Below are 11483 nucleotides of genomic sequence, written 5' to 3' on the forward strand. Positions count from 1 at the left end.
AGAAAATAGATCCTTGTTTTTAGGGGTTATGAGAGGTAGGTTTTAAGGGAGGAGAGAATTTGGAGGACATGGCTATGATTATGTCCACAAATGACGTCCCCATGCTTCTGTTCTGTCAAACTTGTGGTATATCCAATTTGTCTTAGAAACCCATTTATGGTCCAGAAGAGAAGTTGTTACAACTATTTTCCTTTTGAGTCAAATCCAAATTTGGAAAGGTTTGAATGCATTGGCCATAGGAGAAAGAAGATTTCAATCTCATCTCATGGCATGGGGACTTTTTCTCTCTCTTGCAAATGTTTTTCCAGATTCAAACATGTGCTTTGGCTTGCTATTTTTGGCTGCAAAAGGAGTTTGAGCATTAAAAAGCCTCGGAACAAGGCACTTGGTACGTTGCTGAAGAGTGACAACAATGCCAGACATGACGGGGCAAATTTTGGTGATTTGATGGCCTAACTAAGACTATGGTAACAAAGTTTTCGCAAAACTATTCTTTATCAGATAATTCCAAGACCATTTCTTCAACTGCTAAATTCCAGGGCAAATTCTTGTACAAGTAGTGGAGAATGGACATGTCCCAGATCAATATATTTAATGTCCTACACATTCTGGAGGGTCATCCCCTCAAATTTATATAGGTATTCAATACATATTTAGTAAAATATAAGAGCAAAAATAGCTATCCAGTGCAGACTATCAAATCGTTTTTTGTAAGAGTCCATATATTCATTTATAAGAGCATCTTGGAGGCCATCGTTGGCAGATTGAGTGTCAAGCAACCTGATGCAACATTTGAAGAAATTTTGACTAGGTAAGCAAAATGATTGAAGTTTTTGGATTCACCCCAGAAGATGAGACCTCCCCATGAAGCAAAGAGGAGGATATGTAGTTTGCTTTGTATCCAAGGCTTCTCAGGAATTAGGATCACCATTGCTCACATGATTAAAAACCCTTGGAATTTCTCTTCCAGCTGTCGATGTTTATCAGCTTTGATAACCCCTTTCGATCCCACACTGTCAAAGGTCTAACCTTTGTCAGCAGAGGATCACAATTTCACAGAGTAAAATGCAAGTTTCCAAACAAAAAAGTGATGGTTTCCACTCTCCACTCTCCTCAAAACCTTGTAGCTTCAGTTGCACAATACCCACCCTAGCATGTGCCCTCTCATTCATACTGGCAAGACCCAAAGCTCAACTGACATAAAAAAAGTTGGCACGATTCTGAGCTTTTGATACTTGGCACAAATTTAGTAGAATCTTATTTTAATATATATTAACTTTGGGGATTTTATGTTTTATAAGGTTAAGATAACCAATTTTAAATATTTAAATACCAATTTCTATGATATTTTCTGCTCTAATATAGCTCTATGTGCATTTTTCTGTTCAGAGTAATTTACTAACTCTATGTGGGCCTGTGGGCCCATTTATTCTCTCTCTCATTCCTTGAGATGCATATAATAATGTAACGTAAAGAATCTGGTAAGGCCAGCAGCAACACTCATCCTCTGACTGTCCAATGAAAGAAAGCACGTTATCAACTCCTAACAGTTACTCACCAGCACTGAACCAAAACCCAATTTCAAAAATTCAAGTTCCCACTCAAACAAAACGTCCGTCACTAACTGACTGTTAAACAGTCTGCCGCCAACTAACGGAAACCGTTAAGTCCTCTATAAAATCTCTCTCAACCCCATTTCCCCCCATCAAAAAAGTTCACTCAGTTCCGGTTCTTCTGTATTCTTAGGTATATTTTTTGCTTTCCTCTCCAAGTTTCCGTCACTTTCTCGAGAAAATGAGAGAAATCCTCCATGTCCAAGGTGGCCAATGCGGCAACCAGATAGGTGCCAAGTTCTGGGAAGTCGTCTGCACCGAACACGGCATCGACTCAACGGGTAGATACCACGGCGACTCGGAGCTCCAGCTGGAGCGCATCAACGTCTACTACAATGAAGCCAGTTGCGGCCGATTTGTTCCCCGCGCCATCTTAATGGATCTCGAACCCGGTACCATGGATAGCGTAAGATCTGGTCCGTACGGACAGATTTTCCGACCCGACAACTTCGTTTTCGGACAGTCCGGAGCCGGAAACAACTGGGCTAAAGGACATTACACGGAAGGGGCCGAACTTATCGACTCGGTTCTCGACGTCGTCAGAAAGGAAGCCGAGAATTGTGACTGCTTACAAGGTAATTTTTGCATTTTTTATTCTGTTTAGTTATCACTTTATTTTATTTTAAAAATGGGGTCGTTTGGTTACAGGGTTTCAGGTATGCCATTCCTTGGGAGGAGGGACGGGTTCAGGAATGGGAACGTTGTTGATATCCAAGATAAGGGAAGAGTATCCGGATCGAATGATGCTTACATTTTCGGTATTCCCATCTCCTAAGGTTTCAGATACTGTTGTTGAGCCTTACAACGCGACACTCTCTGTTCATCAGCTGGTGGAAAATGCGGATGAGTGTATGGTTCTTGATAATGAAGCTCTCTATGATATCTGCTTCCGTACCCTCAAGCTCACCACTCCAAGTTGTAAGTATTTTTTGGTTTTCTTGCAGTTGAAGTTTGTGTTCATTTGCTGTTGTGCTAACTGTTGACTTTTTTAAGTTTGTTTGGTTGGGGAGAAATGAGATTGGAACAAATTGGATTTTACAATTATTTTGTTATAAGGTATTTAGTTTAGTAGTATTGTTTTAGTAACATTTTAGGTATTAGCGTGACATAATCATGTCTTTTTTATTATTAATCAGATTAGAAGGCATGGGTAGTTGTTTGTGAGTGCGTTTGGTATTTGGGTAGTTGATAATTAAGTCTTGTTTGATGAATCCAACTTTGTCCTTCTAGAATTAGTATTCTATTTACAATCTATTTTCTAGTTGAAGCCAGGAACAAGCTACTTCTCGTCATGGGGTGACAATCATTACCTCTCCATACGGAACTTGTTGCGTTAGTTTGTGTCTGAATTGTCAATGTCAAGATGAGATCCATAACCTTCTCATCAGACTCCACTTTGGGAGGGTTAAACTTAAAACCTGCGAGGTCATACTCATGAATCTTAAATTCTCTTCTCTGTCTCTGAATACTAATTGCACAAATACAGTTGGGATTCACATGGGTCTCATTTTCTAGACCATTTTATCTAAGGAAGAGATTAGAGTGACATGTATTGGTTTTGCCATTTCGGGAATGTCTAGGTAAGGTTTAGTAATTTAATATAGAGTCTGGTACTTATAAGTTAAATTTTATAATAGTAGGATTATATGGTTCATCAATCAGCCTATGCTTAGTTTATGATAAGTTTGTAATCGATACTACCATTTTAGTGACCCTCTGGGTTAGTACCGTCTTCATTGATGTAAGAGTTATCCATTTGCACGAATACAAGGGCGATTTCACATGGGTCTCGCTTTCATAGACTTTGGCCATATAGTTTAGACAGATTAGGTCGGACTGGTTGTAGTATGCTTAAAAAATACCGTCAGCTATAGTATAATCATTCTCTTTATCAAATGGGGCTTTCTATTTGTCGATCTTGAGTAGTTTAATAGCAGTGTGGTGCATGGTAATGGCCAAAATCTGTTGTAGTATTTGACATGCGTGTCTAAAGCAGAGCAATTAGTTTTTAAATATTTAAAGAAAAAAGGAAAAGGAAAAAGATTTTGGGTTATCAATTAGTCAAAACTCATTTCCTACTTTCTGTATGGAAACTAACTTGCAATATTTGATGTTCAGTTGGAGATCTCAACCATCTAATTTCTGCCACTATGAGTGGTGTTACATGCTGCCTTCGCTTCCCTGGTCAGCTAAACTCAGACCTCCGCAAGCTTGCCGTAAACCTCATCCCATTCCCTCGGCTACATTTCTTCATGGTTGGATTTGCACCTCTCACATCTCGTGGTTCCCAGCAGTACAGAGCCCTCACAGTCCCTGAACTTACTCAGCAAATGTGGGATGCAAAGAACATGATGTGTGCTGCTGATCCTCGACATGGTCGATACCTGACAGCATCAGCTGTGTTCCGTGGCAAGATGAGCACAAAAGAGGTGGATGAGCAGATGATCAATGTGCAAAACAAGAACTCATCATACTTCGTTGAATGGATTCCAAACAATGTAAAGTCCACTGTTTGTGACATCCCTCCTAACGGCTTGAAGATGGCTTCCACATTTATTGGGAACTCTACTTCGATCCAAGAGATGTTCAGGAGGGTCAGTGAGCAATTCACCGCCATGTTCCGCAGGAAGGCTTTCCTGCATTGGTACACTGGAGAGGGAATGGATGAGATGGAGTTCACAGAAGCTGAGAGCAACATGAATGATTTGGTCTCAGAGTACCAGCAATACCAGGATGCAACTGCAGATGACGAGTATGAGGACGAGGAGGAAGAATACGAGGAAGAGACTTAAAAGAGAATGGAATTGGACTATGCTTGCCCCTTGTTCTTGTAGCCTGTAGGACATTTGGATGTTTTCGTTGTGCTTTGGAATATTTTTGTGCATGTGGAGTCTGTTGATGCAATGTCGCATTGCCTGTTTATGGTGTTTGTTATCACTTGCTTTGTTAATTTTCTCTTCGACTTTTTCCCTGCCTCCATAATTTAGTGATTGACAAGAGTGCTTTCTTGTATTGCTGCTTTCTTTTTTATCAGTAATTTCAACAGCCTGTTTCTCGCTCAAATTCAACTTACAAAAATTGAAGGCAAATGTTAAGCGAACCCACTTTTAGAATATTGTCAACTTGCAGCTATTGGTTTTGTAACATCGTTAATTGATTATAAACATGGCGGCAGTGGGTAGACCTTGGAGGCAGCACACATCTAATAATAAGCCATTGCACTTAAAGAAGATAGAACAAATACGGAAATTCCAATCAGACATCACAAGTTTCAAGCATAGGTTATAATATTGCCAATATTCACATTCGAACTTCACTTGGACCATAGTTTGAACATAAGTCTCAAATCTTTACGGCATAGGCTCTTTCCTAGCTTTTGCTGGGTCTAGTGTTCATAAACTGATCGATTGCAGGTAGAAAATATGATTATGGCCCTTGAGGGTTGAGGCTCTGGGTAATACATATCTTAAACTAGCAATTCCCCATGTTTTTTTCCATGCTTTAAAAGCACAGAGAGAGTCTCAAGTCCTATGATTCGCAATACCTTCAAAAAACGTTTTGCATAGAATAGTTAAGCAATGTTCTTTATAGCCAAGCAGAGAGTAAGCAGAACAACAACACAAAAGGAAATTCTTCAAGGGATTAATTGGATTTTATATCAGCATTAAGAGACCGAGCTCAATTTGAAGGGAAAGAAAATGTTTACGTTGGAGCAGTAACAAATTAACTTTCATTTTCTAAATGAACTCCACAGCTTTTCAAGATCTACATTACCTCCAGAAAGTATAATTCCTATTTGGTTGCAATCCTTCCAGGCAGGGTTGTTCCTGAAACTATCGGATAAGACAGCAGCAAGGCCTATGGCTCCACTCGGTTCAACTGCAACTTTAAGAATCTCATAGCAGAGTCTCATTGCTTCTATTATCTCCGTATCATCCACAGTTATAATGTCGTCAACAAAATCTCGTACAATGGGCCTAATCAATCAGAAGGCATAGAATGAGGAACTTAAAGCAAGAGACAAACTGAAAGTTATAGACAAACAAGTAAATATAGTTCCTAAAAGCTAACGAGCAGTGATTGTGCTGACAGTGTGCCATATATAAGCAAACATGAGGAAAGAATGGATACACAAGTAACTATGTAGTGCAGTAATTGAGAAAAGAAAACATCTACAAACTAGGATACAATCTTAACACAACAATAAGACACCATGGAATGGCCTTTACCAGGTGAGTTCACCAAGGAAAGCTCTCAGCCCATCAGCTACCGTATTTGTTTCAGGTAAGGTTACAATTCTACCAGCTGCTTTTGATTGAGCTGCATCATTAGCTCCCTTTGGTTCAGCAGCCAAAACTCGAATGGCAGGATTGATGGACTTGGCAGCCAATGCCACCCCTGATATCAAGCCGCCTCCTGCAAATTTTCAATATTTATTTCTGTTTGACAAAAAAAAGGACCAAAACGTTGAAAATTGACAAAAGATGATGATGCAGGACAAAAAACCATTAAATTGACAAGAGAAAGTAGCAACACAAACCACTTATGGGAACTATTATAGTGTCTATCTCAGGGGCTTGCTCCAAAAGCTCAAGGGATATGGTACCCTGCCCACTGAAAAAGCAGTCCAAGTCATCTAATTCACTGATATTACATCAAATTATAACATTCAAAGCTTAGAAACACAGGAGAAAAATATATAGAAATGTTAAGTATACTACCTTATAATTCGCCCATCATTATACGGATGTATGAGTACAGCCCCAGTTTCTTGCAACACTTTGGTTGCAGTTTTCTCCCTTGAAGGCACTGTTGCGTCACTCCATATAACCTGACCACCATAACGCACAACATTCTGAACTTTGCATTGTGGAGCATTTTTTGGTATAACTATATGTGCAGGGATCCCGCGTAACTTTGCAGCCAATGCCAATGCTGCAGCATGGTTACCACTAATTTTGGGGAATGCAATTAGGTATGTTCCAATAAAATTTATAAGGGGAAAGAAACAATTCAAGATTATTGATGAAGGGGTACAGATGGGCTTAAAGTACACCTGCTATGTGTTACAACCCCTTTAGCTGCCTGATGGTCATCAAGTGAAAATACAGCATTGCAAGCACCTCTGAATTTGAATGCTCCCCTGTAAAGCAACATAAAGGAGAGTCTTAATTAGGATAGACAAATACTCGAGTGTTTGCAAACATCAGCAAGAATAAATCAAGTAACAATGATTACCATTTACCATTAATTAGTTTCTCACCCCTTTTGGAAACATTCACACTTAAAGAATAACCTCCTTCCAGAAATAGCATCTAGAGACTCCGAGGTCATGACTGGAGTTTTGTGTATGAATGAATTGATGCGTGCTTGTGCTTCTCTGATGGAGGAGAGATCAGCAGCATACTTCCCTTTGTTCACTTCCATCTTTATGCAACCGAATTAAATACTTCAACTGCAAATTGGATGGAACACAAACAGTTCAAACAATTTCAAAAACTATTTCTAACTTTCATAACAAAAGCATTTTAGGATCTACAACCACGAAAGACACGTACCTGTCTGTATAACTGTAGTCTAGCTGAGCACCGCCCAACTAACAACTGGACTGTAATCATAGAATCAACCAATCAAACCAAGCTATATTAAGTAATAGGATTCAAATTAGATTAGGTCAGTGAAAAATGACCATCTGGGTATGAAAAAATGGCTCATGTTACTTGGATTCCGTCACTGTTAAATGGGTCTAGTGTGCTTCCAAAGGAAAGGTGAAGAATGAATCGATAAGCATAAAGAAGAGAAGATGAAGAACCTTAACGACTTACAGAATACTTATAACTTTCAGAACGATATTTTTGACTACTGTGTTTCCCACTTCTTCTGCCTCAGAGGTTGTATACCGGTGAGTTTGTGAGCAAATGCTGAAACAGAAGAGTCAACGAGAAATGGAATCTACCACCCTACGACGCCGCTTTTGTTGAGATTTGGTTCTAGATATTGATTCACTTCCAAAATCCCTGCACAGGGTTTATCCCCTGTTACTTTGTCAACTAGATCAGCTTCAAACAATTTATTCCATTTTCACTATACCCTCTTTTATTTGGTAAACCCCCGTCTGGGAGTATGGCAAGGTCTAAGCCCATGTTGGTTTTTGCCCTCCTAACGGAATAAAGAAAGAAGATATTAACAACCAAGTACTGACAACGTAAGAATCTTAACAAAACCAATGTACAAAGTATATGTAAATAGCCAACTCCGTTGGTACATTGTTTAACCAACATTGACGCTGAGACAAGGTGAAAGAGCCCACAACTCAAGCCTTGTTGAGCTTTTTAACTTGAGGTTTAACCTCCTCTAAAACCCCCAATAATTGAGAGGAAATTGAAAAACCATACATAAAAATAGGAACTATCTAGAGATAGTTCCAAACTGAAGTTAGGAGTGGATGAAAGTGACTCAAGGGTACCATGGCACTGGGAAAACACAGGCTAATGATGTCTTCAACTTTGCTGTTCTCGAATCTCGGCCCATTGTAACGCAGCCCTACCTCTTGATTCACTCAGGTTCAATATTCTCAAGTCAGACTCCCACGGGTGAGCATTGAAATACTACTTCCCTTTAATGGCTGCTACATCTAACTTTGACAGAGCAAACAGACTGCTCAATCCACGGAACAAGGCATGACCCAAGTGTTGCACAGCAGCCCAGACCACACTACTAAAATCAAGCATGTCAATGGCAGCACATGTAAGTTCCCCTCAAAGTAAATGGTTTCTTCCACCTGTTTTTTTATCATCAATTTTCCTCTATTGACTCTGACCAAAATGTTGTGGTAAATCAACTAGATAAAACACTTGCAGTCTTGCACCCATAGACACAGATTTTAACATGTTGATGATGGAGTTAATTTAAAATAGGATGTAAACATATAGAGACATAACCAACTCAATTCTTAATATGTGTACTCCAAGCATTGCTGTATGTCTCGAGATTGATTCAGGTACTAAAAGATTTCAAAAAGAGAAAAAAGACATGCATCAGTTCTTTGTTAGTTGATTTGTATTGTCAACTACCGCTTTGATGTCCTCTTGCCGAAATGGGAACGTCTCTCCATGATTTATATGGTTACATAAAGCTTTCCAGGGAAAGAAAAATTATTGCAGGAACTACATATATAGTATTTCAGTTGAAGTAAGTGGAGGTAATTGTAGGTGATGATGAAACCACAGGGGTGTTCCATTAAAGAAAAAAGGAATATATCAAAGTATTTGTTTAACTGTGGACATCTAAATAATTTGAGATCAGAATTACATGTCATCTGTCTGTTCTAATAATCAACTTTAACTCCAATAAGAAAAGGAAAAAGAAAACTACAGCCACTTAACTCTGTAACTACGTAACCTCGCCCTTGCCCAACAGGCAAAGCTCCAAAGAAGTTCGAAGCAAACGATAAATGTAGGGAGCATTGCTGAATTAAGCTCCGAATTTGGGAACTTTGGCAGCAGACATTTGAGACAAAAAATGCTCTGCTACAATCCGCCGTTGGATTTTCCCAGTAGCAGTTTTTGGCAAGGAATCAGTGATGAAAACCTTCTTGGGGACTTTGAAACTTGCAAGGTTCTTCTTGCAATATTGCGAAATTTCAGCCTCCTCCAAGTTTACTCCTTCCCTTGGGATCACTGCACAATTTATCTACATTTGAAAGAAACAGAGAGAAATGTTAGACATTAAGACAAACAGCTAATAATTCAATATCACAACCATAAATGTTTTTCTACACAGCGTTTTGGCACACGAGAGAGATGATTTCTTACCTCTTCGCCATATTTCTCATCTGGGACACCAAAGGCAACTGCTTGTGCAACATTAGGATGAGACAATAGCACTGCATCCACTTCAATTGGTGATATTTTCTCACCTGAACATTATCAGACCAAACATCACATTAACATTCTGACATACATTTGTTAAGACGATGTTTTAAGGACTATGCACGCATTTAATGTAACAATCGATTCTAAATATAGAAACGTTTATGTAATGCATGATTAGAATGGTCAGCACAAAATGCATACCTCCACGATTGATGAGCTCCTTGATCCGACCCACGAGATGCAAGTATCCATCGGAATCGAAAAACCCGATATCCCCAGTGTGGAACCAACCAAATAGAAAAGCTGATTTATTAGCCTCAGGATTGTTCTTATAACCCTTTGTCACATTCAATCCCCTAATGCAAACCTCCCCATTAGCATTAGGTGGCTGAATTTCCCCTTGTTCATTCAAAATAGCCATTTCTTGCCCAACCGGCTTCCCAACAGAGCCGGCCTTGTGCGGGCCACATTCGGGTAACGGGTTTGAAGCCATGAGATGAGATGCCTCCGTCATGGCGTAAGCCTCTAGCACTGGTGCGTCAAATGCCGCCTCTAGCCGAGCCAATACACTAGGCGCCAACGATGCGCTGCAGCTCCTAATAAACCTCAGCTTGGGGTAAGCCGGCTCGGGCTTGCTCTCGTGGCGATCCAATATGATCTGGTGTATCGTGGGGACAGCAGTGTACCACGTGGCATTATACTTAATCACGTCCGTCCAAAATGTAGAAGCCGAGAATCTCCCAGCGGCTGGGAGAGCCACGGCGGCTCCGGAAATGAGTGAACTCAGTAAGCCAGCTAACAAGCCATGCACGTGGAATAACGGGAGGACAATGACGGTCGAGTCAGACTCAGTGAGTTTATAAACCGATTTAATGTTCAAAGTAGAGGTGGCTAGATTGAGCTGAGTCAGAGGGACACCCTTGGGGCGGCTGGTGGTCCCGGAAGTGTGGAGAAAAAGTGAGACGTCAGCAGGGTCGTTAACTAGTTGGTGGACTGAGTCAAGATGTGAATCGGGGTTCGAGGAGAGAGCTACTTTAGAATTTTCGTCTTGGAGAGTGGCGGACACGTGGGGGATGTTGAGCTTGGAAGCGGCAGCTTGAGCCGACTTGATGCCTTGGGCTGGGACTAACAAAAGTTTGGATTGTGAGTCAGAAAGGTAGAACTCGAATTCTTCCGTGGTGTAAGCCGAGTTTAACGGCGCCGCAGTCGCTCGACAGCGAATTACAGCCAAGAACATTATCACAAACTGTAAAAAAACAAAAAAAAATAAAATAAAAGAATTGTTATTTATTTAATAACAATTAAACAAGACAGCTCCCAGGCGATGTTTGGCAGCTTTGTAAATTGTGACGGAAGCAAACAAGAAAAAACTCATCACCCCAAAATAAAAAACATATCAAATTTTAATTTTTCTAACCTAATGCTCATAGACAATGACATTTTATAAATTTTGACGAAAAAAAAGTTCAACATAAAGACGGAGACATTTTGTTAACTTTTACAAGTTCCTAAAATCTATGGAGAAAAAGCCTTGGCTTTTTGTTTGGTTACAGAGGAATGGGAGGGAAATTGAAGGAAAATTATGTTTTTACTTTATTTTTGATAATTTCTTCTCTCTATTTTCTCATCAAAATAAATAGAATCTAATGTTTTAGACAAGATTTGATTGATGAAACGTAAAAAAATACAAACCTCGACGGTGTTCGGGAAAGAAAGAGCGACGACATCGCCGGGCTTGATGCCGGAGGCGATGAGGAGAGAGGCGGCGTGATCGATGAGTTGTTGCAATTGAGCATGTGTCAAATCGAATTTACCGGAAACGGATAAAGCTCTCCTGCTCGGGAACTCCGTCGCAGCCTTCTTCATTAACCCTGTCAAAGTTACACTCTCCATTTTCTCAACAACCGAATGAACAAAATGAAATCAAAAGAATTTTTTTTTTCGTATCAAAATTCGTGGAAAAGATGAAATATTTGTCCAGGGTTTGAGAGGAAGG

At 39.9% G+C, this 11483-nt stretch overlaps 3 protein-coding genes across 4 annotated transcripts; 1 reads left to right on the forward strand and 2 right to left on the reverse strand.

The window, feature by feature from the left end:
• On the forward strand, positions 1687-4625 carry LOC18606503 (tubulin beta-9 chain). The gene is made up of 3 exons (XM_007040133.2): positions 1687-2188; positions 2262-2531; positions 3732-4625. Exons 1-3 carry the CDS (start codon positions 1795-1797, stop codon positions 4403-4405), a joined length of 1338 nt encoding a protein of 445 aa, XP_007040195.1. The 5' UTR covers positions 1687-1794; the 3' UTR covers positions 4406-4625.
• Positions 4883-8408, reverse strand: LOC18606504 (serine racemase). 2 transcript variants are annotated; one of them, XM_018117690.1, is made up of 9 exons: positions 7439-8408; positions 7172-7221; positions 6877-7068; positions 6670-6756; positions 6335-6565; positions 6154-6227; positions 5843-6029; positions 5388-5590; positions 4883-5157 (listed from the first exon to the last, which is right to left on the reverse strand). In XM_018117690.1, exons 3-9 carry the CDS (start codon positions 7038-7040, stop codon positions 5135-5137), a joined length of 969 nt encoding a protein of 322 aa, XP_017973179.1. In that variant the 5' UTR covers positions 7041-7068; positions 7172-7221; positions 7439-8408; the 3' UTR covers positions 4883-5134. The 2 variants fall into 2 exon arrangements, with proteins under 2 accessions (XP_017973179.1, XP_007040197.2); XM_007040135.2 differs by lacking the exon at positions 4883-5157 and having other exon boundaries at positions 5185-5590.
• LOC18606505 (oxalate--CoA ligase) lies at positions 8832-11483 on the reverse strand. Its single transcript, XM_018117688.1, has 4 exons — positions 11180-11483; positions 9689-10733; positions 9428-9531; positions 8832-9305 (listed from the first exon to the last, which is right to left on the reverse strand). Exons 1-4 carry the CDS (start codon positions 11378-11380, stop codon positions 9087-9089), a joined length of 1569 nt encoding a protein of 522 aa, XP_017973177.1. The 5' UTR covers positions 11381-11483; the 3' UTR covers positions 8832-9086.

The sequence above is a fragment of the Theobroma cacao genome, chromosome 3 (genome assembly GCF_000208745.1).
Source record: "Theobroma cacao cultivar B97-61/B2 chromosome 3, Criollo_cocoa_genome_V2, whole genome shotgun sequence".
Classification (NCBI taxonomy): domain Eukaryota; kingdom Viridiplantae; phylum Streptophyta; class Magnoliopsida; order Malvales; family Malvaceae; genus Theobroma; species Theobroma cacao.

Bases quoted from the DNA above. Each gene is read 5' to 3' on its own strand.
- LOC18606503 (XM_007040133.2), top strand. From the start codon at position 1,795: ATGAGAGAAATCCTCCATGTCCAAGGTGGCCAATGCGGCAACCAGATA. The intron at 2,189-2,261 runs GTAATTTTTGCA...GTTTGGTTACAG, and splicing joins GAATTGTGACTGCTTACAAG to GGTTTCAGGTATGCCATTCC. The intron at 2,532-3,731 runs GTAAGTATTTTT...TTTGATGTTCAG, and splicing joins CAAGCTCACCACTCCAAGTT to TTGGAGATCTCAACCATCTA.
- LOC18606504 (XM_007040135.2), bottom strand. From the start codon at position 7,040: ATGGAAGTGAACAAAGGGAAGTATGCTGCTGATCTCTCCTCCATCAGA. The intron at 6,566-6,669 runs GTGTACTTTAAG...CCCCAAAATTAG, and splicing joins GGGGTTGTAACACATAGCAG to TGGTAACCATGCTGCAGCAT. The intron at 5,591-5,842 runs GTAAAGGCCATT...CTGATTGATTAG, and splicing joins TTCCTTGGTGAACTCACCTG to GCCCATTGTACGAGATTTTG.
- LOC18606505 (XM_018117688.1), bottom strand. From the start codon at position 11,380: ATGGAGAGTGTAACTTTGACAGGGTTAATGAAGAAGGCTGCGACGGAG. The intron at 10,734-11,179 runs GTTTGTATTTTT...GTTTTTTTACAG, and splicing joins CTTTCCCGAACACCGTCGAG to TTTGTGATAATGTTCTTGGC. The intron at 9,532-9,688 runs GTATGCATTTTG...GATAATGTTCAG, and splicing joins GGAGCTCATCAATCGTGGAG to GTGAGAAAATATCACCAATT.